The sequence below is a fragment of the Centroberyx gerrardi genome, chromosome 19 (genome assembly GCF_048128805.1).
Source record: "Centroberyx gerrardi isolate f3 chromosome 19, fCenGer3.hap1.cur.20231027, whole genome shotgun sequence".
NCBI lineage: Eukaryota > Metazoa > Chordata > Actinopteri > Beryciformes > Berycidae > Centroberyx > Centroberyx gerrardi.
In genome coordinates, this window is record NC_136015.1 from 6,850,684 (window position 1) to 6,876,122 (window position 25,439).

At 42.4% G+C, this 25,439-nt stretch overlaps 1 protein-coding gene across 1 annotated transcript; it reads right to left on the reverse strand.

The window, feature by feature from the left end:
* Positions 1-11,334: 11,334 nt before the first annotated feature.
* Positions 11,335-24,132, reverse strand: ldlrap1a (low density lipoprotein receptor adaptor protein 1a). The gene is made up of 9 exons (XM_071925790.2): positions 23,997-24,132; positions 18,851-18,993; positions 18,072-18,184; positions 17,764-17,878; positions 15,604-15,676; positions 15,253-15,348; positions 15,003-15,136; positions 14,396-14,430; positions 11,335-12,509 (listed from the first exon to the last, which is right to left on the reverse strand). Exons 1-9 carry the CDS (start codon positions 24,079-24,081, stop codon positions 12,365-12,367), a joined length of 939 nt encoding a protein of 312 aa, XP_071781891.1. The 5' UTR covers positions 24,082-24,132; the 3' UTR covers positions 11,335-12,364.
* Between the last annotated feature and the right edge of the window lie 1,307 nt (positions 24,133-25,439).

Sequence of the window (25,439 nt, forward strand, 5' to 3'; positions counted from 1 at the left end):
ACAAATGTCGAAATTAGAGCTAGAAGACAGAAGTTTCCCAACGGGCACACATGCTGAGTGCAATCACCATCAGGACTGGAGAGTCTTTATATGAGCAAACATTATCCACCTACACAACCTAGTACGCACTATCATTTTCACCTCTCAACAGCTCTGAACTGCAGCGTTGTAACTCTGTCCTTTGCGTCTCATCAAATAGAGTCAATTCTTCTCTTTCAGACCCTGAGACCAACAGAAAGCCATTCTCAGACACCATCGTACTGAAGAACAGATTAACCATTGCAGAAACTCTATTCCACATAATGTAGAGCTGTTTCAAACCAATGGACCCAAATCTGAACTTGCAGAATCAAAGACTGCAAACAGGCAAACAGGAAACGGTGGAGGGCAAAACTAGATTCACTTTTGTCGTGACTACAACTGGACTGTGTGAGAGAAACTGTGGCCTTCGGGGGCCCCTTCGGACTTTTCCGTGCGAAGAGCCGAAAAAAGACACAAGGAGAATAATAAGATCCTCCAGCAATGGACATAAAATGGCCATCGGACCAAGTATTGGAGGGCGTTCCTGAACACGTTCCTTCTTGGCGAGACCTGCTCTGGTTCTGGTTCCCCTTCATCAGAGGCATCGAATCCCAGGAATGGACCATCGGAAGTGTCTTTGAATGTTTTTTTTTTCCTATTTCATGAAAGGTTTGTGTCACCGGTCAGTGAAGGTGGAAATGTAGGTTGGCTTAGACGAATAGTGCGTCCTCTAGGTCCAGGTATCAGTCAGCACACAACGAAAGACGTTCCGCTCCGTCTCTACCTATCTCTCTCTCTCTCCTTTCTCTCTTCTTCACTCTGTCCTTTGGATGGCAACTCATCTCATACTCTCTCTCTCTGTCTGTCTGTCGGTGTCTCTCTAATAAGCACATTGCCGTTCGGTGCTCCTCCTGTTGTGATTGTTGGAGTCCTCACAATCCCAATTTTGAGTACAATATTGTTTTATTATTGGGCCCAGAAATATTGCACATTGTCTTGTGGAGTCCTGTCTCCACCCTCTCTCTCTCTCTCTCTCTCTCTCTCTCTCTCTCTCTCTTCTGTCATCAGTTAAATGATGCCTCTGTTTTTCCCTCCACTCTCTGGACTGGAACCTTAATGCCCTTGTCACTTCGGGGGATAAAATCTGACAGAATTTTTATGACACCCCATATTTTCCTTGTATGAGTTGGACGATCCTGTCTGAATACAACCACGATCCAGACAAAGGTCAAGGATGGGCCGGGCAATCCCTCGCCGAAGGGGCGCCTCACCCCAACATTAAAACTTTGAAAGCGACCGTCTAGTTTCAAATCCAAAATGTAAAAGTTTAAAAGGGTGGCGCGGCTGGAACATCGTAGCTGTAACGGGGGAAGCTCACATCGAGGTTTGTTGGTGTTCATGCCTCCATATTCAGCACCATCTGCTGTCTGGGGTCTGCAGTAGGATGTGCAGAGAATAGGGATGGAGATGTGCAGGGCGCCATTCCTAATGAAATGTATACACTGCATAGTTTGGCATGGTTTCCTGCCTGATTTGGCTGAACACCAGCAGGGATGCCAGGCTGTGGAAGCCCACGGCTGGTGCACTCGGCCAAGTGGCTGAACCCCGTACTGAAGTCAGACCCCCTTTCCATCCAACATTAACATTCGTCCCGAGTGATTGGACTGTCATGGCACAGAGCAAAACATCCAGGTGTAAATACAGCCAAGATGCATTGCAGATCTAATCACCCGATAGCATTTTTGCCACTTTAGCAAACAAAGTGCAAATGCAGTTCTTCTCCAATCCAATCCACAGGCGCTACAGAAACAGAAATAATACTTTAGCATGCAGATCCGACCAGAAAATGCAAACAAATCAAACAGGCAGCAGGCAGCTCGGAAAGTAACTTGTCAAAAATGGATTTACAGGATACTGGTGGATGAGAAACAAGCGAGAAGAGGCGTTTACTGTCAATTTTAAAGGGCGTAAATATTACGTGAGGAGGTGATGTGTGGCCATCAGTTTTTTTTGTCAAAGGAAAGAGAAATCCTCTTAAGATGCCAGGAGTAAAGGTGACCTGGTTAGAAATGAGGCACTCCTCATCTGGAGAGCATCAGAGCGTCTGAAGATAAATGTGCATTATCTTCAGTAAGGGCTGCTCGTTCAATTATTATGCGTTATCCACATAATTGCAAATAGATTGGATTCCAACCCCTGGATACTGATGTTCACCAGTTGACTTCACCACAAAGTCAGAGAGAAAACGCCACAAAGCTGAACTCAACAGGGCTGCAATGGTTAGGATGACTGCTAATCAGGAACACACACACACACACACACACACACACACACATACACACACACACACACACACACACACACACACACACACATTCAAGATTTAAATACCGTCCTGTGTCAGGAGAGACAACCATTACATCCCCATCTCAATCATCTATTCTGTTAACGCTCCGAACCCTCACACCGACATCCATTTTTCACTATCTCCCTCTCTTTTATCACCCTCCCTCTTTCCTCCTCTATCTCCATCCACCCTTATCCCCCTTCACTCTCCCGTTTATGACTTTCCCTCACTTTCCCTCCGCCGCTCTCTCGCTCTCTCTCGTATATCACTCCCTCGCTTCCTCTCCACCCCCCTTCACCGCTCTCGCTTTCCCTCCACCGCTCGGCAGCTTCCCTCCTCTTCCCTCTCTCCCATAATTTCCACTCTCAGCCTCCCTTCTCAGCCTTCTTCTCCTTCTCTCCGTCAACTCTCCCTCGCTCGTCCAGCCTCGGCCCTACCTACCGCCCGCCCCTCGCTCTTCAGCTCATTTATCACCTTTGCGTCTCAGACAGGCCAGGAAGGACACTTCACCTGGTAAACAAGTAAGGTGAGATAGACTGGAGGGAGGAAGAGAGTGAAGGAATCAATGAAGAAGGAAAACAAACGGGAAAGGAGCAATGAGAGAGATGGGAGAGACCACAGAGAGGAAAGGAAAGACAAAAAGAAAGAAGGAAAAGTTTACTGAACTGGCATAAAAACAGGAATAGTAAGATATATAAGAAGGAGATGAAAATAGGAAACGTAATCAAAAGTGGCTAAAAAAACTATAAAACATAAGAAACATCGCAGATGGTCAAAATAAATTCCAAAGTGCTTTATGAGATGAATAAAAATGTGAGGAGTAAATAAAAATGCGAACAGTAGATAAAGAAGAAAACATTAAAGGGCAAATGCACAGAATAAGAAACAGCAAGCCTTGTAAAAGTATTTTCATAGAGGGGAAAAAGTAGGGATGAAAGTGAAAAGCGAGGACAAAAAATAGCAATATGGGGTGAAAATTTGAAAGATTTGCAATATCCAATTTTTACAAAAATAAATAAATAAATAAATATATATATATATATATATATATACAGTATATAGGCCTGATACACCCGCACACCAATATATCGGTCTAACTAACAGAACTTGAATGGATAGAACGGTCTTTCCCATTCAAATCAACGTTCCAGGACGGTCGGAGCGGCAGCCATTTTTATGTGTAGGCTATAAACCATAAGTCGGTATAAACTGATTTATGGCAAGTTGCTGAGGCGAGAAGATTTGCAGCAAGGACCTGAGCTTCTCTGTCTCCTTGCTGCCATGGATTGCTAACGCTAATGTTGACTAGAGGAGCTAGGGAGAGAGGTCGTCTTTGATAATGCTACGTTAGCCTCGTTGCGTTTTTGACAGTTTGCTAAGCACTCGTGCAACAGACACATCTGCACAGTTCTCAAGCAAGTGTGACAGACTTTATGGCCTTAATGCCCAGACTTGTGAAATTAACCCTTAAAATTCTATAATCGCCATGTTATGCTGTATAGACCCTTTTCACACTTCCATGTTCTACGCAACGGAAGTCGTCACAGATGGGAAACACTGCAGCAGTAGTGCCATATCAATGAGAATAATAGACACACCTCGAGTGTTTTCGTCTTTACTGTGATATCTACCAGATTTTTCACCCAAAGACATCGTTCTTTTGGTGGACCAGTTTTTGATCACAGACAGGGACGAAGCTTGACAAAGCTACAAACTTGTTTTTGAGAATTGCATCCATACGAAGGTAAACGATCTCGTCTAGTTACCTAACGTTTGTTAATAACGTTACCAGGATACGCAGGTTGAAGGTAACGTAGCTAGTAAAGTATTCTTCATTCTCTTTCAGTCATATATGTTAGCGCTATATCATTTAACTTTAATAAAATGTTTGCACGACTAATGTTAATACTGTACAGCGTCCAATGTTGTAAACGGCCAGGTTGCAGTCAGAGCTCGGTGCTACAGATCGATGAGGAAGAAAACCACATAATCTCAAGGTTCATTAGGAGCTCATAATATCCACGTTCTTTGGATTGGCTCCTCTTAACGTGGATATTATGAGCTCCTAATGAACCTTGAGCTTATGTGGTTTTCTTCCTTATTGACCTGTAGCACCAAGCTCTGACTGCAACCTGGCCGTTTACAACACTGTACAAAACAGTCTTAACACGCAAACAGTATTAATCCTGTCTGTGATCGAAAACTGGTCTACCAAAAGAACAATGTCTTTGGTTGAAAAATCTGGTAGATATTGCAGTAAAGATGAAAACACTCGAGGTGTGTCTATTATTCTCATTGATAAACGCTGCAAACTGCTGCGGTGTTTCCCAACTGTGACGACTTCCGTTGCGTAGAACCCAGAAGTGTGAAAAGGGTCTATTAGCCACATTACCATGATAAACAGTGAAAGGACCGTTCTATCCATTCAAGTTCTGTGGTCTAACCTTAAAAAACGGGTGTAAAACGAGCGCTGCTAGAGACGAGAGATTTAAAGAATGGCTTTGTCAAATGAAAAAGTGACTCTAGTCTTGTGCTATTAACTCAAGCTAGCACAGAGAAACACCATCTGACATTGAGAAAGCCAAATAGAGTGTGTTCCACCTGCACACACACACAAAGAGAGATAGGGAGAGAGTACGAGAGCAGACTTGTGATTTTTTTTAAGCATACGGTATATAATACTCGAGGCTGTGTCAGAAGTGCGGCGGCTTGGCCAACCTCTAGAAACGGGAGCATTAAAGAACAAGCGTGTACGACAAAGTGCACTCTGGGGATTTGAATGTCGAGCCTTCCAAGGGGGATGTAGTTTGTAGTTGGAGGGAGCGTGCTGGAGGCTGGAGTGATAGTGTGGTTGTTTGCTGGATCTGCACAGATGGACCAGGTGGATTTTGAAAGAGGGAGAGGAGCAGTGAAAGACTCCAGTCAGCAGATCCTGAAGTATTTTTAAACCTGAACCCTCCCCTCATCCACTCCTGTTTCCTGCTCGCTGTCATGTCTTTTGTCTCCTTCCATCATGAAGAAGAGAACTGGACAAGGCCCAGATTCTCATTGCCCACAATGTTGGCCTGCAAACACACACACACACACTCACACACACCTTGTTAAATTTAGTGTATGCATACGCTCTCCTCCCTTCTCTGTCTCTCTCTATCTCCACCACACACACCACAGCAGTTTTGGGCTCATTACTTTAAATTACATTACCGCCCAGAGAAAGTCAGCTCTTCTGCCATTTCTTATCTCATCAGGTGGATGGGGGATAATCATAGTTTTGGGATAATTCAACTTCAATCTGATATTTATAGGCGGGTGATTACAAAAATAACAAATTTTATGACTGACTAACTAATAATATGAGTAACTGTATTATTATTGAACTTGAAATGGTGATTTGTTAAAGTATTTGTTACTAGGAAGAAGAATAACTGTGCTGCAGTACTGAGTTAGGCGTTACTAGTCAACACTTTGCACTTGACATTCACTAGAGTTCGACCGATGTGAGTTTTTGAAGGCCGGTATCGATATTTATATTTTTGAAAATATTCAATATCTTTAAATTTGACCATTTACATGCCTAAAAATGACAAAGATTCAGTGTTTCCCCCGGGCTTTTATATTGTCAGGGTGGAAAAGCCTCTGAAACAGCATTTAGACCATCATGGGACACTAAAACCCAGACTAATGAAATTCTTTTAGGTGGGTTAACAGCTCCTTAAGGCAGACTCTTGAGTAAAATCCTCCCACACCACACTTGATGATTTCTCTGCTCAGTCATGTGAAATAATCATAATCATAACAGGGAGGAACCTTCATCATATCAGATACGGAGAATACTGACTCGCCGATATCTGATTTTCAATAAAAGGCCAATATCAGCAAGCCAGTATATCGGTCTAACCCCAACACACACACACACATACACACACCTCACACACTCTCGGAGTCCATTCTCCGGCTGGCTGCGGTCCAAACAGGAGCTGACACATGGGTAGGCAGCAGAAGGCAGGTCTGGCCCAGACAGCTCCGTCTCTGTCTATCTGAGGCTGCAGGAGGCGACTCAGCAGCTGCTCAAGGTGAACATCCAATGAGGCATGTGTGAATACGGAGCCGGCTGGAGCCTCACTCCGGGCGAGAGACCTGGAGACAGACAGAGAGAGAGAGAGAGGGAGAGGGGAAGATGAGAGTCAGAGGGAATAAAATAGACAGACTGACACGGGCGCAGGGGGAGAGAATATTATTACGTCCGCTGGGAATCGCAGCGTCTGACCTCCGAGTCCAGTCCCCAGATGTCTGGATGTTAACAGGGGCGTCAGTTGGGTGTGGCAGAGTGTGGGCACTGAGTCCAAATTCCATCTTGAAGGTTTCATCATTATCATGGAGAGCAAACATCAAATAAAATATCCATCCATGTCTTAAAAAAATCACATCAGGGGAGCATTCAGGACCAATTTTGCCTCTAAGATGATAGTTTGGTGATCTACATCTAATAATTTATCACATTAACCAAATCAAATCTTTTCAGGCATCATTGATCCACTTTGTGCACAAGCAGGTTTTGGATGTTTTGATGGCAAATGATATTAGATGCCATGGCTTAAGGCTTTGTGAATTGACGCTCCTGGATTTTTACCATGATCTCATTAACTCTCACAAAAAAAACCCTCAAAGTGGCTGAAGAGAGGTCATAATGACAGATGACGCTGTTTATATGGAGATTAGGAACCCTAACTATATAGAATACAAATAATCCTAATTCTAATAATCCATTAGTGCCATTTGTCCCGCTGCAACACGTGCCATGAGCTTCTCAGTAACCCCAGCCTTAAACCAACCAACCTTGAATCAGCGTAGGCTTACCTAAGCTTCAGGCTCCCATTGACCTTATTCACCCGGCGGCCATTTTGAACACTCTGGGTGGGAAATTCTACCTGGAAGATCGGCATAAATCTAGCGTTACTTCAACATATAAGTGAGGACTTCAGATAGACGAGCAGTTGCCAGATTAGCTAGCAACATCGACAACAACTGCCTGAATTTAGCAGAAAGTTAGCTAGTTAGCTTACTAGTTAGTTAGCTACTAGCTAGCTGCCTAGACTAGACTCTGGTAGAGATAATGGGCCAAATACATTAAAATGTGAACCGCTATCCCTCTGATTCTTGAGATACATTTGTTTCCGATATGTTTTTCAGTGTGAATCTGTGAAATACTAAGTGTAGAGCAGCTGGACCTGCTCTTCCAGGTAGAGTTTCCCACCCTGAGTGTTCAAAATGGCCGCCGTGTGGAAAGGTTAATGGTCAGATCAAAGTCATCCCATCCCCACTGGTTTGCCTATAGATGACTGGTGTGTGTTCGAGGCTGCTGAACGGATGTGAAGAACCCCCGAATAATCACCCCAAGGTCCTACGCATACTCCAAACAGGGCCGTTTACTTAAGGTATATATTTGTACTTTACGTCCAAGTAAATAACCAAGACGCATGGATTTACAGCAGAATAATGGAGTCGATGTTTTATGTACAACCATCAAGTCTGTGTTGAAACATTTTGATGTTCATGGGACAAAAACTGTTCATGAGGGCTAGCATGACTCTGCTATCGTTCACACCCATGGTATATACTATTTCTATGGAAATATAAATGTCTAATTATGTATTAACACAGAAAAGAAATAAAATATATGATATTTTCAATGCACTGGTTGTGTGACTGGGTGTTTATTGTGTATCAATGTACTTGGAAATACTAAAAAACACTGAGCATATCTGGCAGTGAGAGAGAAAGAGTTCGACTGATATGGACTTTTGAAAGCCGATAGTGACATTTTTGGACTGAAGCTGCTGATAGTCATTATTGAAGCAGATATTCAGTATCTTTTTGACCATGTTCATATCAAAGAAATTCCAAAAAAATCACACATGTTCAGTGTTTCCCCCAGTATTTGATTCTTGTCAGGGTGGAAAAGCCTCTGAAACAACATTTAGACCATCATGGGACACTAAAACTCTCCATTGAAACACTGGAAAATAATGAATATTAAAATAATAAAACATACTGATGCAAAGTATCACAGAATCAGTTCAGGTTAAGGTCTTCCCATAGACAACCAGTGTAGTATTGCTCAATTCTACAATAAATATGTAATCAATCAAACTGCATCATATCTGTCATATCAGAGGAGGACTGGTGGCCTAGATCTGATTTTTAACAAAAAGCCAATATTGGCCTCATATATCGGTCTAACCCTGGATCACTATTTGGCAAGACGTTATCTCTTTGAATACTAATGCAGAATGTGAGTGGTCAGCATGGGCCCCGGGCATATGGGGCGTGACAAGGCGAGATTGCGATGGATGCGGCCCAGGCCTTCGAACTCAAGGCTGGTTTATGAGGCTGGATCAGCAGCCACGGTGCATCAATATAACACACACTCACACACACACACACACACACACACACACACACACACACACACACACACACACACACACACACACACACACTCACACACCCATCCTGGGCATTCTTTGGAACCAAAAACATAAATTAGACTGGGGCTCTAGAGAGTGCACAACCGCAGGTGTTCAGGCACTTCTAGACATAGACACACACACACACACACTCGCACACACACTAATAATGTCGTGTCCAATAAAATGGCGGTATTTGCTTTATAATGAATGGGGTAAACAGCAGTGGCAGATGATGAGTCAGTGGATTGTCAGAACAGGCTGACAGAGCCTAATGATGCACACAGTTTCTGCTCTTGGATGGCAGCAAGCGCTGGTGACCGTCTGGCGTGGATATCGAAATGAACTCACACACACACACACACACACACATACACACATCCAGGGACACACAATTATTCTCACACCTATTCTCTATCCTTCAAGTCTTTTTAGTCCCTTTTTCAATCCCCTTGATCTCGTCTCCTCTCTCATTCTGCACTCACTCCTGTTATCCCAATATCTAGACTGAGGAACAATGCAAAATCAATGTCGCTCTATTTCACCATCCAACTGCTCCAATACATTACCCATGGCAGGTTACATTATGCATGAAACCTATTAGATGTATGAATTAGGAATGCCATCGATCGGAGCCACTGTAGATTCATCTTCTTTGAAACTGAAGCTATGGATTAGTTCGCTTAAATGTTTACTCAAAGCCGAGCCATTTTTACCGCATCGCTCGACTCCGCCATACATTAACACTGAGCACACACCAATAGAGTTGATGGTATGTGTGTGTGTGTGCGTGTGTGTGACGCAACCACTGTATATCCTCTTTGACCGCTGCCAAGTCTGTTTACCCATGAGACTTTGCTGTTGAGTGAAAGCCAGTATGTTTCGTCCATGTCGGTCTGCCTGCGCACTTTGTGCATACTCTATATGTTTGTCTTTATGTGTGCATGTGTGTGTGTGTCCTGTTGGCTCTTGCGCAATATTTGCCCTCTGTGTGTTTGCCCTAATGCACATCGCAGAAGGTCAAGGTGAGCTGGAGCATCACTTAATCTTCCTGGCACACACACACACACACACACAGGTTTCATAACCGCATGTTTTGCGTTTCTGCCTCCCTGCCTCTGCCTCACACTCTGCCAGATGAAAGGGAATACTGCTGAAATCTCTTCCTGGAGGTTATCTGCTTTTTCTCTCTGTATAATGAGCAGGAAATGTGTTCGGGTTTAGAGCAAGGTGAGGCTTTTACGCACAAGCAATGTTTCTTTAAAGAGGCCAGGTAAAAACTGATATTCAGAAGGTCTTGGGAATGCTTACTCCTTATTTTTTATCAGTGTTTTCATTGCATAGGATCGGTTTTGTGTTGGTCAGAAAGGTAATATTCACTTTTCAGGTGAACACAAATATACCAACACAAACAGAGCGACTGTAAACTGTGGTCCTTGCTGGAAATGATCCATTCTGAATCATTTGACCTTGATGCTTGAAACTCACTTGGAGTCTTTACCCCACATTGCCATTTGTGTGTGTGTGTGTGTGTGTGTGTTTGTGTGTGTGCCTGTCCGTCTGTCTGAGGGAGACTTTTGCCTGGTTATATCTCAATGTGCATGCTTTCAGCAAACTTACAGAGCGAGACAGAGAGCCGGAGCTCCCTTTGAGGAAAGACGCTGTTAAATAATGCAGGTGGTTAAGTAAGCTTGTCGGGACGAATTGTAAAAAAGCCCCCGCTTCACTGAGCCAGAGCCTGTTAGAGGGAGAAAAGAGGGGTGTGTGTGTGGAGGGGGGGGGGGACCGCGTGACTTTCAGCCCTCCAGAGTCCTGTTCACACACCCGGGTCGAATACAGAACGTGGCTGGGAACGTGTGTGTGTGTGTGTGTCTGTCTCAGCTGTGATGGGGAAGCCAGACAGGCTGAAGCCAAGTCCCTGCTCCCTCCTGCCATCTTGTCCTCTCACTGGTGGTTTATAGATCACAGTCTAACACAAGGCACCCTTTGGTCTTCCCTCCTCCTGACAACCTCTCTCAAAGCTAATAAAATTGCATTCATTGACCTGTGCAGTCACTTTGAATTTAGGAAATGGGAGCAGGCGGAGGAAGGATTTATTTGGCAGAACTGGGAATGTTACACCATCATCTTCAGCTGACAGTGTCTCAGTCCAGGGATAAAGAGGAGGCCAGCAAATATATCAGACATCTCCACTTTATGTTCCATATGCACTGGGTAGTAAAGTGCTGCCCCCTGCTGCTGAAAAATACAAACTGCACTTTCATCTCTGCAGGACTTCTTGGGGACATTAGATCACTCTGCCATCCTGACAGCAAGTGTAAAAAAAATACATGGTGTTACCTATGATTCCAGACTTTTTGGACACCCTGGAGAAAGCTGCTGGGATATTCATGAAGCAATAAACAACGCATCAAATTTGAAGTGATCAATCAATGCAGCCAGCGTGTGAATGTAGTCATTGCACTTTTAACACTTAAATGAATATACCACAGCCAACAATTTCTTATTCAAGATTACATTTTTATTCTGTGTAATACTGGTAAATAATATTGAACATTGAACTGGCCACGCTGGAACCTCTGACAGACCTGAATACTCGTTATGGGCTTCATTCAAGAGTAAAATGTTACACTGATTAGAAATGCACAGTGCAAAGCTACACCTATAGCAACATATGTCAATACACATCCTCTTGAATAACCCAATGGTACAAACATTTCATTTACATACAACAGCTTGATTGTTTTTTTTAGCTTTTCACCCCAAAACAATCTTAGCATTAGCAACCAATTTAGATCCAAGACAGTGGCAAGGCCAGATCCTCACATCGTCAAAATACATTAATACTCTGGAGATGCAAAAAGGTAGCTGGTTTTTGCCATTCACTTGTTTTTTTTTGTTTTTTTTTAAACTAGTAACAAGGATGAACAAAGATATAGTGTAGCTGATTGTCCTGCTTTTTCTCCATTATTAAGGCTTGGTGATACAGACTGTGGAAGAAACAAGCTTGACACCTCTAGATCAATCTGAATTAAATCCTACTATTGGCTTCATCCATTAAAAAAAAAAAAATAATAATAAAACTATAAATTATAACTAAACACATATACATAACATAACACTGATTTTGATGACAAAGCTACTGAAGCACAGAGAAATTAAAATAAACAAAAAGGAAAACGAAACGAACGGCGACATACGACGACTCCGCCAACAGAAGGTTGTAAGAATGTGTGCAGTCTAATAATAATAATAATAATAATACAAATGATCTAGTGACCTTATGGGATGTTGTTATTGCTTTGGTGTGCAGGGGGACGCACCCCACGGTCTTTCCACAAGGAAGGGAGCCATCGTCCACGTTCAGAGTCCCACAACAAGGCGAAGAGGCCGAAATCAATCTCACAGCTCTACACCCATTCCCTTATGGACTCGCCCTCACAGACGTCTACATATCAGACACAGTGAAGCCCTGTGAATCCAAATCCCTCCCCCTTAATCATGTTCTTTCTCTGCCGTGTTGTGGTGGTCAGAAGCCGAAGATGGCGTCCACGGGCGGGCTGATGCCGCTCGGAGTGTTTCCGTTAGCGGTGTCCCAGTCGGGTTCGGTCAGCCAGTCTTGGGACGTCACCCCAATGTCCAGGACCTGGGGGTTAGTACGCGACACTGCCAGTCTGAGGAGGAGAAGAAAACAGAGTGTGTTATGTGTTGCTTTATAATAACTCCAAACCATAAAACTAGTGGAATGAATGATATGATACATGAAAATGTTCAATGATTTCATTCAGTGATTTTTAAGACTCAAAACTAGCCTCAATAACTTGTTGAGATTAATATTTTTTACACTGTACACAGTAATATTGCAATGATTCTCCAACGTATTGTCTTTGAATTAAATACTGAGCAATATAAAACCTTTCTAGGCAAGGTGGCCTTGTAATTTTTCAGCCCTGGATCCAAAATGACATTTAGTCCTTGCCCTGACACTGAGGTGTATAAAGACAAAGTATGACATGTCACCCAATTTGGCAGACTGGAGTTTTAGTTATACAAACAGGCATAGCTCCTCTGGAGGGAGAAATAATCTCACTGGTTGAGTAAAACCTAAATAGGCAGAGCCAAAGAACCAGTTTTTTGGAGTGCAGATTAGCTAACTGGCAAACGTGAATGGCAAAAAAGGAACTCTGGTGTTAAAGACTTCTTTTTTCCCCCCTTCATTCATGACCACGGCATTCATGATGTTGGAAGGTCAGCAGCTAGCTAACTAGCTTACCTAGATAGCTATAGTCTAGTATGGCTAGTTTGAAGATCTCAGCTAGCCAACCTAGATAACTTAGTATGGCTAGATTGCATTTTTACAGTTAGTAGCAAGAGCGCTAGGCTTCATAATATTTTCTAGCTCCTCTCTTTGCCTTTAAGCCAGAAAAACTGTTGTTCTTTGGCTCCGCCCAGTGAAGTTTAACTCAACCAGTAAGATTATTTCTGCCTCTGAAAAATGTTTGTAGAACTAAAACTCTAATCAGAGCAATTTGGGTCCCTTGGTATAGTTTAAGAAACCCTTTTGTCTCGGGGATAATAATGTGTACAACGTCTGGGTGAAGTTCAACAGGATTACTTCAAGACATTCAGTGAGTCATGGGATAAATGGTGTGGTCTGTAAGAAGAGTGTCACTGAGTTCAAGTGGCCCACTGAGCCACTTTAACACCAACGACCGCAAATATGATAATTGCTCAACAAAGCCCTTTGGTGCACAGTGGAGTCACGTCGCACACACTGCTGCAGTCCATTCAGAGCTACTCCCAGACAAACAGACTATATATATATATATATCACTGAAATGGTTATCACAAAAAATAAGAGCAATTTTTGGACACGATGAGATGGGCAGAGAGGATGAGATTTTTCACTTTGACTGAAATTCAATACTCTTAATCAGCTTTCCTTTCTTGAATCTAATGGTCAATACTTCCATCTGGGAGTGAATAAAGGATAGGGAGCTATTTCAGACTATTGAAAGCCAGCCAAGACTAACGCCATTACTGAACTGTAAAACAGTGTTATTGGGTTTTGCAGAAGGTGAGTGGGATGTATACAGATTATGTTAGTAGTTAGGGTTGCTACAGTAAGTAAGGCTTTAACAGCTGACAGTAGTACTCAACTTTACCTGGAGATGAACCATAGCTATCCAGAGCACAGCTGGAGACACAAACACACAGTGGATTGATGACAGTTTAAAGCCTGGCTGTCAACCAAAGAGTTTCTCATCGTTAGGATTAATTGCCTCCTCTGCCCCTGTTCAGTCTTGAGACTACGCCTTCAATTCCTTTGCTGGTCGGTTACACCAATTTCTTTCACAAAATGTACTATCTAATAGCTGCAGCTAGGATTCTGTATTGTGCAGTACACAGAAAGAATCATTAAGTGGCGCTGTAGAGTCACACACTATGAGAATCAACTCTAGGGGAAGAATTTGATAAGGCACTTCATGGTGAACAAGCAGCAGGCGGAAATCACCTTAAATTAATTTAAGCTTATAAATATTTATGAAAAATGTCTCACCTGGAGAAGGCTTCATCCAAACCATCTTCTATTCCCTGGAAGACAAAAACAGAGGACTATAAAAAAGCTAAAAATTGTTAATTGTAGCTTAATATACCCTCAGGGAATAAAAATGTATCTGTTGAAACAGGGTGTCTGTGAGTTTCATCAAATTACATGAAATACTTTTTAGCCTGAAATAAACCAATGTATAGACCAATGTGGCAACTGAAATAAATGTCAGAATGAAAACTGCAGGCCTATTAGAAAATACTTTAGGTCTGTGAGACTAGGCTGATTTCTCACCAGAAAAACAGCACTCCAAGAAACCAAAACTGAATTTAAGACTTACTTATGCTATATTTAACTGTATTCAAGACCTTTTGAAGCCTTATTAGACTCAGACATTTTAAGACTTTAAGACAGGCACCTGTGAAAAATCAATGTGAGACACTGACAACTTGAGTCACACTATAGGGGCACAAATCTCAAACAGAGAATTCAAATAAAGATTTCAGTTTTTAAGAAAGCTTGTGGGAGAATTGCCATTATCTACTTTGTCCACAGTCATGATATAGAGCCAGAGGAGGAAGGGGTGGGGGTGGGGGTGGGGGTGGAGGGGTCTTACCCAGGCAGGGTTGTTGTTATTGTTGTTCTCAATGGGCCTGTGGTTGTCCACTTGACTCTCCTCTACATTCCCATTGGTCTCCAGTATCACATCCACATTCTCTTCAAAGTCCAATAGGTTCTCTGTGGCAACATCTAGGTGAGGGGACAGGGAGTGACAACCAATCTATCAACGTTTTATTATACACAGGTAATTTGTCACTGGCTGATAGCATTCATTTACCATTCAAAATGTCACTGTGCGTTTTTACCTGTCCCTTTAAGGCTGCCCAAGCTGTTTGATCTCTCCGATTGGGAACTACTGCTGGCCTCTCCTGCTGAACCAGACTTCACCCTCTTCTCTTTCTCTACAATGGAGAGAATACACACACACTCATTGGTTTCTAAGGTCAGGACCTGTATACTGCAACCTTGCAGCAGATATCAGCGTCCTTGGTGGATAAAGGCTGAGCTGGACGGGAAAAACACAAACACAAGCTGTCTCAAATCCCTACAAAGACTGATAAAAAGAACTCCTCCACAGACTGTGCTTGTGTGTGTGTGTGTTTGTGTGTCCATCTCCAGGCTTGTGAGCGGTGGAGGGTGAAGTGTGTGATGCCCACCTTCTTTGGCCACTTGCCAGAGTTCGAAAGCCACTCTAAAGGCTTGGGCTACTGTCAAAGTCACTGCCTGAGCCTGGAGGACAAGAGAGCAAATACACTTTGTAAGACACCATGGCTGAAGAAGAGTGCATTAATGTTAAGCAACTCCAGTGACACACACATTTGTCATACTTTAGCATCTTACCATGGTCTATACTTGGCTAGGAAGAATGACAGGCATGACTATATGTGTTGAATGTCAGTACGTCATCTGCATATTTCTAAATACTTTTTGGAGACATTTTGGAGACACCTGTCATCACTGGAGAGATGTGTGACATTCGATTTTGCAAACCGTTTAAATCTCTAAAATTTCCATGTTGCCTTGTTTGTGAAAAGCAAAGGTAGCAGAAGGCTCGAATTCTGTTGTGATAGCATTGGGGAGCAAAGTAACATTTTCAACAAGCAACAGTTGCAAAGTCAATAATATGTCTCCAGCCGATTCTTGTGCCCAATTTTTGTTTCCATTTTGCAAAGTGAAGACTGTACTTTCATTGCATGTAGCCACTGGTGGTATAATACAATGGAAACACACATGTAACAAAGCAAACTAAGCTGAAACACTTGAAAGGCAAACAACCAACAAAGTAAACAAATATCAATTATATTTTCAAAAGAGTAATTATTTTCCCTAACAAGACTATATTTACAGAAACATACAACATCAGTTTGATACTACTTAATATGATGCTCAACATAATTTTCCATAACAAAAATTAATGTATGCCTAAAAATTTGAGTGAACTATTTCTGCAAATAAAAAAAAGGTGGGAAACAGAGTGAAGGTGGGTTTACCCTTCACTACATCCATTGACATAATGCTATTCATAGATAGTCCTAGCCTGGGGCTAAGTAGATAGATGGAGCATTTATTTCAATCAGTGAGAGGGATCATAAAATAGTGTGGCTATGAGACGCACCAATGACATATGACATCAACATACATCAGTATGAAAGCAGCTTGTAACAAACTTGACAGGGCTGCGACTGAAGAGCTGCTGTAGTAGAGGACAACAAGAGGTCAGCACTATCTCACTAATCTCCATAATAGGAAACAAGCAAGTATTATTGAAAGCGGCAGGGGGTATTAGCATGTTATCCTAGAAGAGAGAGGGGATGAGTGTGGTACGGAGGGAAGATGAGAGGAAAAGTGCCCTTCTGTTTTCCAGAAACACAGGAAGTTAACAGACGGCATGAGGAGCTCAGCCTTCTAGGGTTTCCTCTGGAGGACAGAGGATGAGGAGAAGGGAGTGCTGTGGCGTCAGAGGTACTGAAGGGGAGCACAGATACAGGAGAAAAGATGCCTGTTCCAAATAGGACATCTGGGCATTCACTTTAGATCGAAAAGCATTTGGATGAATAAAAGGGACCTGGGATGGGCTGGGTGCCACAGGTGCAAGCAATACAACTCCACTGAACTAACTTACTTAACCAAGACCCAAGGCACCTTAAAGGTCCAGTGCAATTCAAGTCCAGTTCGATCTCATGGTATTGTTTTACAAAAGGGCATGCTAATGTTAAGTTATCCCTAATATTAGAACTGTCAGTGTTGTGGAAATTTGACAAACCCACTTTGACTTTGACTCTCCCTCAACTGAATCAGACCATTTTGCATATCCAATCTACTTCCCTGTGTCAAATATACAAATATTTTTATGGATGCTCTGATTGGTCTACAGTATGCATAGTTAATGAGGTGCCCTGTAGTCTGTCAGACAGTAGCCAGAGCTGCTTGCCAAACTAGCCAAAATTATGACGATGGGTGCTGAAGTACCAACACTGGATATCTGTTCCCCAAAGACAAAAAAAAACAGAGGACATCAGCTGGAATCATAAAAAGCTCGCATTTGGTAGTAATTTGATGTTGGAGGAAGGAGCGGTGCCATTGGTTTTCATGGACCAAGAAGTCACAAAGGCAAGTGACACTAACGTTAAGTACCTTGGTTAGCTAACTTGTGGTGTTAGGTGGTGCTAACCGTGTTGACAGGGCCACACCCCCTCAATCTACAAAGAACTGGCTGAGCATAGAGAAGGGGCCACTAAAGCAGTTACAACAAATTAGATGAACCATAAAAAAACTGAAACTCATTGCACTGGATCTTTAATCCTCCTAAAACTCACCACTTTCCTCTTGGAGCAGAGGTAGGCGTGGCACTCCAGGGTCCCATTGAGGGTGTTTTGAGCGATATAGGCAAACACCTTGTCGTGCAGCTTGTCCGCTGTGCAGTAGGATATTCTACAAGTCAGAGGTCAGAGGTCAGGCACGGAGCACACAAAGTCAAGAGTTCAGAGGGCAAGCTACTCGCCAGACAAACTAAACAGCAACACTCTCATAAGGTTGTGAACTTGCAGGTAACAGCTTCAGAAGTCCAACAACAGAGTTTAAATAGCCATTTATATGCAAAGCACATGCTGCTCTCTGCACACACCTGTATATGGAGACGTTTTCTAGGAGTTTGTTGGTGAGGCTGTCGTACAGGATTATTCCCTGAGGGGAGACCTTGAGGGCAACCTTCTGAGGCTTCTTCCCACTCGCTTTAGCCTGACAGACCAGCACAAATAGAAATCGGAGACATCAGTTTGATAGCATGTTACTGTGTTGGACTATGGAAACAGGTACGGTAGTCAGTGGCTATAAAGATAATTCACCTCCTGCTTATTTACACATCTTCTTTGTGCTACAAACTAAGCTCAAAATACATTTAGTTGTGATTTTTGTGTCAAAATTGAACAGTTGAATTGAAAATTCCAATGGCAAAAAAATATAGTTTGTAGAAGTATTCACCCCCTTTATTAGCTTGGACTAAACTGTCACACTGGCAAAAACATGCCATAATGTGAAAACCTTGGAACTCCAATTTTAGATTGGAAGATTTTTATTTTTTATGTTTTGCAGAAGGATTATATGGTCCTCTATGGGTTGAGGGAATTCTACAACCCTTAGGCTTATGAAACCCACTGGATAAACTTAAAAATGCACGGTTGCCAACCTAAATACAAGGCTGTTTTGTTGACATTTTGGAGACTTAAGTTTTTTACCCTACAACGGCAATATGTTTTGTGCAAGAAGTCAAAGGAGAACTTTTTATAACCACTGTAAGAAATTAAATGCACACAGTAATAAAGAGAGCAACAACAGATAGATGTCATGCCATTCACTGCACTTCCTGAATGATATCATTATCATGTTCATCATCCCAGCTCTCACCGTGGCAACAATCCTCTTGACGGCAGCTGCTGATAGGTCCTCTCCCTTGGGCTGGTCCACGAGGGTCATGCCAAGGTGACGAAGGTTAAAGGTCATGCCCTCCAAGATGGTCTCCCTCGTGTCGGTCCAGTTCTCTGGAAGCTCTAGAGAGAAAAACACATCACTTCAGAGATTTTCAGGGAACAGTGCGTTATTTAATCCTGTCTGCCCACGATTTCAATCTTGAGAAAACGCAAAGAGCTTGAGAAATACACAGAAATTAGGTGACATGTAAACAGCCTATATTAAACTTGACGTTGAGCCATTTCAGCTGCTTTCTCACCGATGCGGCTTGGCAAAACGGGGGAATCTAGGTCAGTGGTGGATGTAAAGTAAATATTTTCACTCCAAAGTAACTTATAGAGCTTGACAATAAAAAGGCGAGGAGCTGGGAGCAAGTATACATGGATTCTGACATGCTGTGATAACAGAAAAGCCTTGTTTTTCTATTCCAAATGTACCATCACAGTTCTCTCTCAAAGTAGGTCAAGGATTTCTTTCTGAGGGTGCTTTACACTGTCTCAACTTCTGCGTTACCTTTTAACAGAAACAAAAAAAGATAGCATGTTGAGACATTCCTACTGTGAAAAGCCTTGAGAAGAAACGCCTAAGAGGAGGAGTAAGGCAACAGTAACTGTTGAAGGAACAGCTGCTACCTACGTGTGGTTTCTTATCAGTTTCTCTCTGGTGCAGCCTGCCCCTGACCCTCTCCGGCTCTGTTTACAGAGGAGATTTCCTCAGAGATGCAGAGGGGGGTGGAGGAGGAGGAAAGAGAAGAGCTGATTTACCCAGAACCTCACAATTACCTAGAAATTAATCCTCCTAGCATTTAACTCCTGTGGGATCCAGGGCACACCACAGACTCATGCACACACACACACACACACACACACACACACACACACACACACACTCTACAAATCAAAGACGACTGCACTGTGTAGATTCAGACCGATATGGGCTGTTAGAGGCTGATACGGATATTTTTGGAGTGAAGCTGCTGAAAGATAGGGGGATTTGTTCAAAAATCTGATGGTATTACTGGTTGGAATTTTTATGTACGCCTACTAGTAAGCCATTAAGTAACCACTAAAAATAGGCCGCAATGCGATTTTGATACAAAATATGATAAAATAAAACTTGACATTTCCATTTACATGTATTGTTAAACTGATATACGTTATGGTATGAAGAATTAGCTAACAAGGTGAAGGTTAGGTAGGTTAGGCTATGTAGAATAGCGAGGCTGTTATGTCTTGCTAAAATCTGCTTTTGTGCTTTTCCTGATGTTTGTCCTACATCATTCTGTCCTATGGTTGATTGTTGATCAATTAGATCTAGTTAGGCTCATTCTCTGTAAAGTCCTTTGAGACATGCATATGATAAAGGGCTATATAAATAAACTTGAAATAGTAATTTTTCATTTCATTGTGACTTTAAGGCAGGGTGAGGCAGGTTTCATTGCAGATTTTACAGACTGCCCCCCTTGAGGCTGTTGAGTGAAGGAATGATTTGTCTGCTGTGGTCAGGGAGGAACCTCCAGCATATCCTAGGAAGACAACATTGAACAGCCAATATCTGATTTTTAATAAAAGGCCAGTATTGGCAAACAGATTGATCGGTCTAACTAACCGTAGACTGCAGTACAGCATGTGGGCCAGGTTTTGGGTTTAGACTGGCTTTGGAAACAGCGGCAGGCAGTCACCGGGTACCAGGCACTGCTCAGCCAGAAAATACAGAGGGCTTTGGGTTCAAAGGTCAGCAGCAGTGACACGTGAGAGAAAACAGCTGTGCGCACGTGCGGACTGAGACCAAGTAAAACCAGATGACCCAACTGTACATACAAGTCAATCTCACCATCTGCTAGGCATCGAGAGATTAATTGGGGTGTAGAAAATCATGACTTCTCTGATAGAAGTTAGAGGACAGGAAAAGTGGAAGCGAGTTAGGTGAGAGAGAGAGTGAAAGAAATTAAAAAGAAAGACAAAAGGAGAGAAACCCCCAGTCTTCTTGAGCTCCAAAGTCATCCATCAAATCCAACAGTGATGGATGAGTGTCCACTCCATGCATCAGTGTAAAAAAAAAAAAAAATACTTTTCTCCAACACTGTGACAACAAACATGCTGATCCACAAGGGCCCAACTGACAGGCAATTCACGTCCAGAGTGATTTGTGTGTCCACACCAAACACTGAATCACTGTGGAAACCAACTGTTGGCCTACAACTCAGGATCACACCGGGACCGGGTGCCAAATACCCCCCCTTTTTTTTTTTACCCAACTTCTGCCACAACCCAACTTTTCTTTTAACTCCACTGAACTATAAAACTCCACACAGAGCTCCGAGTTCAGGCTTCTGGGAGTTTCAATGCATTTGAGTTGATGTCGGGGTTTCTGTCGGTGCAGAGAAATAAACAAATGAGCGATAACATGGGCTGGTCGGGAACTCTCGGCGGATGCAAAGCTAAACAAACATTTCAGAGGCATTTAACACCAAGTTCACAGATATCAGCCTATAGAGTTGACGGGCCAAATAAACAGAAGAAAATTCAAGGAGCACTAACTTCCATACTGGCTAGCACTGCAAAAGATATCCATCTAAACAAATCCTTTAATCTAGTAGTGACTCTTAAAATCCTATTTTTCTTTAAACAAGTGGAAATCTGTCAACAGAGAGAGACAATTTCACTCATTTCCAAAGGATTTTTTTGAATCAAGTGTCATTTTCTTGATACTAGAACGGCTATTTTTCTGCCTTGTTTCAAGATTTTTCTCAAGAGATTTACAACAAATGAAACTATAAACAAGAGGATTTATCTCGCCCCCTAGAATGTTTTACTTGGTTTAAGAAAAATAATATTTTAAAGCTGAATGAGACTAAATTACTTGTTAATATGGACATTTTTTCTTTTTACAGTGAAGGATCTCTACATAACAATTGTCAATATATAACATTGGCAGCTTTTTATAATCGTAGCCTGCAGAATCAGGAAACTGACAAGGTCTGTGGTAATATCAGATGGCAGCTATCATCTGTCCTGCCACTTATAACAATCAGCAGAACTATGCGAACAGTCCTAAACCCTACATGAATTCCACTAGTGTCTGCGGTTTGACAGATATAATCTAGCATTTGTCTCAAAATATTGCAGTGTGCTTGTCCCAAGATCCCCTGAAAACAAAAAACCTCAGAACCAGAAAGTGGCTGCCCTCTGATTTTGGGAGGACCAGCTCAACATACAGCCTCCCTAGAAGGGAAAAGGGAGAGAACTTCTAGGTATTGAGTGGACGCCGCTATAAATCTGCACACCAGAAAGAACCATAAACCACCCCGCTGATCTACTCCCCTCTCTTCATTACAATGCAGCGCAGACACACACACATCCTGCAGGGAACTTGTGCAGCTTTCTACATAGGTGTGAACAGGGAATACTGTTCAGCTTCTCCTTATTTGGGGGGATAAGTCTATCTAAATGCCACATCCAGGTCAGATTAAGGGCATGTAAGGTCTGGAAGTCTGAGCCGGCATGGGTGATATGGGTCAGTGCTGGTGAGGAATGTTTGCCCTGTTGCTTAGAAAAAGACCGTGCCATCTATACTACAGTACAACAAGTGGGTCATAGTGGGTGATAGCAGTGCATAGGTAACTACATTAACACATCTGATCCACATCTGAACTCTGAAAGGTGCCTGTAAGATGTAAGAGTATATTTCAAATTTCATGTCTGTGCTATTTTGCTTTTGTGAGGACAGCTACTATATGCTTTAATATAGATATTTAGGTAACGCATCCAGTGTTTCCTAATGACCCTATAGGTTTTATAATGGTCTTCCTGGTGGAGTAGAAAACAGACCCACAGGAGCGCTGCACTGACTGACCCGCAGCATTCCTGGCCTGTCCCCTTGGTTGTGCAGACAAGCAGGGAGCTCTCGGGCTTTCTCAGCTGCCCGGTCATTCTTCCAGATCCCTACAGCCAGGATCAAGTGAGATTTAGCTTACAGGGCTGCCGAAGTGGCCCTTGAGTCCTACAATGGCAGTGCGGCAGGGTGGCCTAGTAGTTGGAGACCGTTTCGGGTTAAAGTTCCCGTGTCGGCAAGAGACACCAAATCCCCACAAGTTCTAGGGATGCAGTTCCGACCATGACCTTGAATTTCCCTATATGGGAATCAATGAAGTATCACATTATTAAATAGGAGCCCATACAAAACAGTGTCTGCTTTTACACCCAGACAACAGAAAGCCATCTGACTCCCCACAACGATTACATGTTGAGCAATCAAACCTGGAGGACTGAGATTTTCAACAAATTCAAACTAGCACTGCAGTGGGTAAAAGAGAGAGTTTACAGGCAAGTGGCTGCACTGGCCACATCAACACGATTTACCATGACTAGTTACAGCTCCGCTGCAAAATAATATTCATTTTAAGTAACTTAGTCTAGTATTGAATATTAAAATCTCTTTTTAGACAAGTTAACCAAAAGCATTCAGCCAAAGATGGTGGTTGAGATGATTTCACTTGTTTCCAATGCAAATCAACTTGCGTCCTAAATCAAGTAATCATTTTCTTGGAGTGATCCAGCTTATTGTGCCTCGTTTCAAGATAATTACACTTTTTTCTAGAAAATTCCTGAAATAGGTGAAACTGTATTGGAAAGATATGGTATTATCTCAACCCCCACAAGAAGAATTTCTCACGTATTTTAAGAAAAATGACACTTAATATGAGACTAAATTACTTTTTATGATGATTTTTCGCAGTGCACTTAAACCACTCCCTTGGTCTGCCTGTCACACACAACATGAGAAATAGCCTACTGTACAAAGATGAAGTCAAACAAGGTTTGGATAACGATGGCAGTCGCAACAAAATAACATGTTTTGGTTTGCTTGCCTTCTGAAGCGAAACTCCAGACTTAAGTAACATTAAGTTACAAATTTAAGGTAGAGTGTCAGTTCATTTCCATATAATTCCGACAGTTAAGCTGAAATGGCCACAACGGTATGACCAAGTCAGTTTAGGTACGGTGAAACTGGCTGCATTGGAAAACCTAGCAGGCAAAAAACTATAATTTTTAAGTTTTCCACTCAAGCTAAAATATCTTACTTCTGTGTCTGCCGGCAGTCCAGGACTGTTTCGCCATACTTGGACTCCGGATAATGGCTCTTCCAGCCGACTTCAGGGCATCCATGTCGGTGTTTTAAAGCGCAGAGACTCGGTCAAGTTTGTTGGTGCGTCTTCTCGGAGGAATGTTGTTGATCTGACTGCTGATGGCGAGCATGAACTTATGTTGCCTTCCCGTGCTGTCGGACATACCGCAATTCGTGAGCTGAACGCACGTGAATGACCCCCACAAGGCGGTAACTACTGGGAGAGTGGGAATCTGCTATTGCTGCATTCGTGTCACATGGGACGGTAGAAAGTTGAATTTACCATTCATGTCAGCCTTCAGGTGGTCAGCGTTACAACAAAATACAGTTCACCTCAGGTTTCATTCGGTAAATAGGCTACTACCTACAGTTTATCTCAGGTTGCAGTTGGTAGGATATAACTTGAATTTACCGTTCACACCAGCTTTCATGGGGCTTGGCTGTTTGTTTATTGTGAAAAAGACATGAGTAACCTAACCAAAGTCTACAAACAACTTTAATTTTGGCGTCTATTACTGGCTTCAAACAAAAACATTAACAAGTAATTGCCATTACAATGAAACAATCAAGTCGTTGTGACAGTTATTCCAGTATGACATGAATGCAGCATAATTATGCCCGAGCCGTTGATGTGATGTTTTAAGTGGAGGGGGACTATAGAAGCCTATCAACAACTGATGATAAACGTGATGCAATTTTTTTTATTTTTTTTTTAGAAATTATTGTTTCACTTTCTCCGTAAATAATTTGTATTGTTATACAGCTGTAATCAGTCTATAGTTCATTTATTTTGCTGTAAAAGATATATGACATCCTTTGGCTGATACATTAATTAAAACATCAACTACACCTGATGTGCATTTTCTCCTCTTCCTTCTGCCAAAGTGGCTTCATGATTTCTAAAAATAAAGCAACAGTAACTGTCACCCAAAAACTTGAATTCAGAGCACATTATATTTACGAGGAGCACTTGAAGGCAGCATTGGAACCACATTTGAACCACTGGCAGTAGGCGGGGACAAGATGTCAATCAAAAAAAGGTGCGCGTCTCAGGTTCAGGAACAAGGGAGGGAAATTGTGTCAAGAAAATTAATTGATTGATTGAACCGTTACCTGCCATCAATTTATGGATAAATGGACATGCAGCCCCGATACGCCCTTTCTCTCTTGTATGGAGATACGAGTACGCCATTCAAAAATATTTTGTTTGCAAACATATTGTACAGACCTCTTAAAACATGACTTAAGACCTTTTATGAATAGTTAGGAGCCACCCTTATATTCGGCATACATCTTAATGTGCCAAGCAGCACACCGTGGTGGGCAAAACATGACATTTGATTGAAAGCAAGTACTGCTTGGTAGATCATCTGTATGCCGAATTTCAGAGTGGCTCCTA

Excerpts from the sequence above, each read along its gene's own strand:
- ldlrap1a (XM_071925790.2), bottom strand. The coding sequence starts at position 24,081 with ATGGATGCCCTGAAGTCGGCTGGAAGAGCCATTATCCGGAGTCCAAGT. Across the intron at positions 18,185-18,850 it reads TCAAGAGGATTGTTGCCACG|GCTAAAGCGAGTGGGAAGAA; the intron begins GTGAGAGCTGGG and ends CTGGTCTGTCAG. Across the intron at positions 15,677-17,763 it reads TCTGCTCCAAGAGGAAAGTG|GCTCAGGCAGTGACTTTGAC; the intron begins GTGAGTTTTAGG and ends CTTGTCCTCCAG.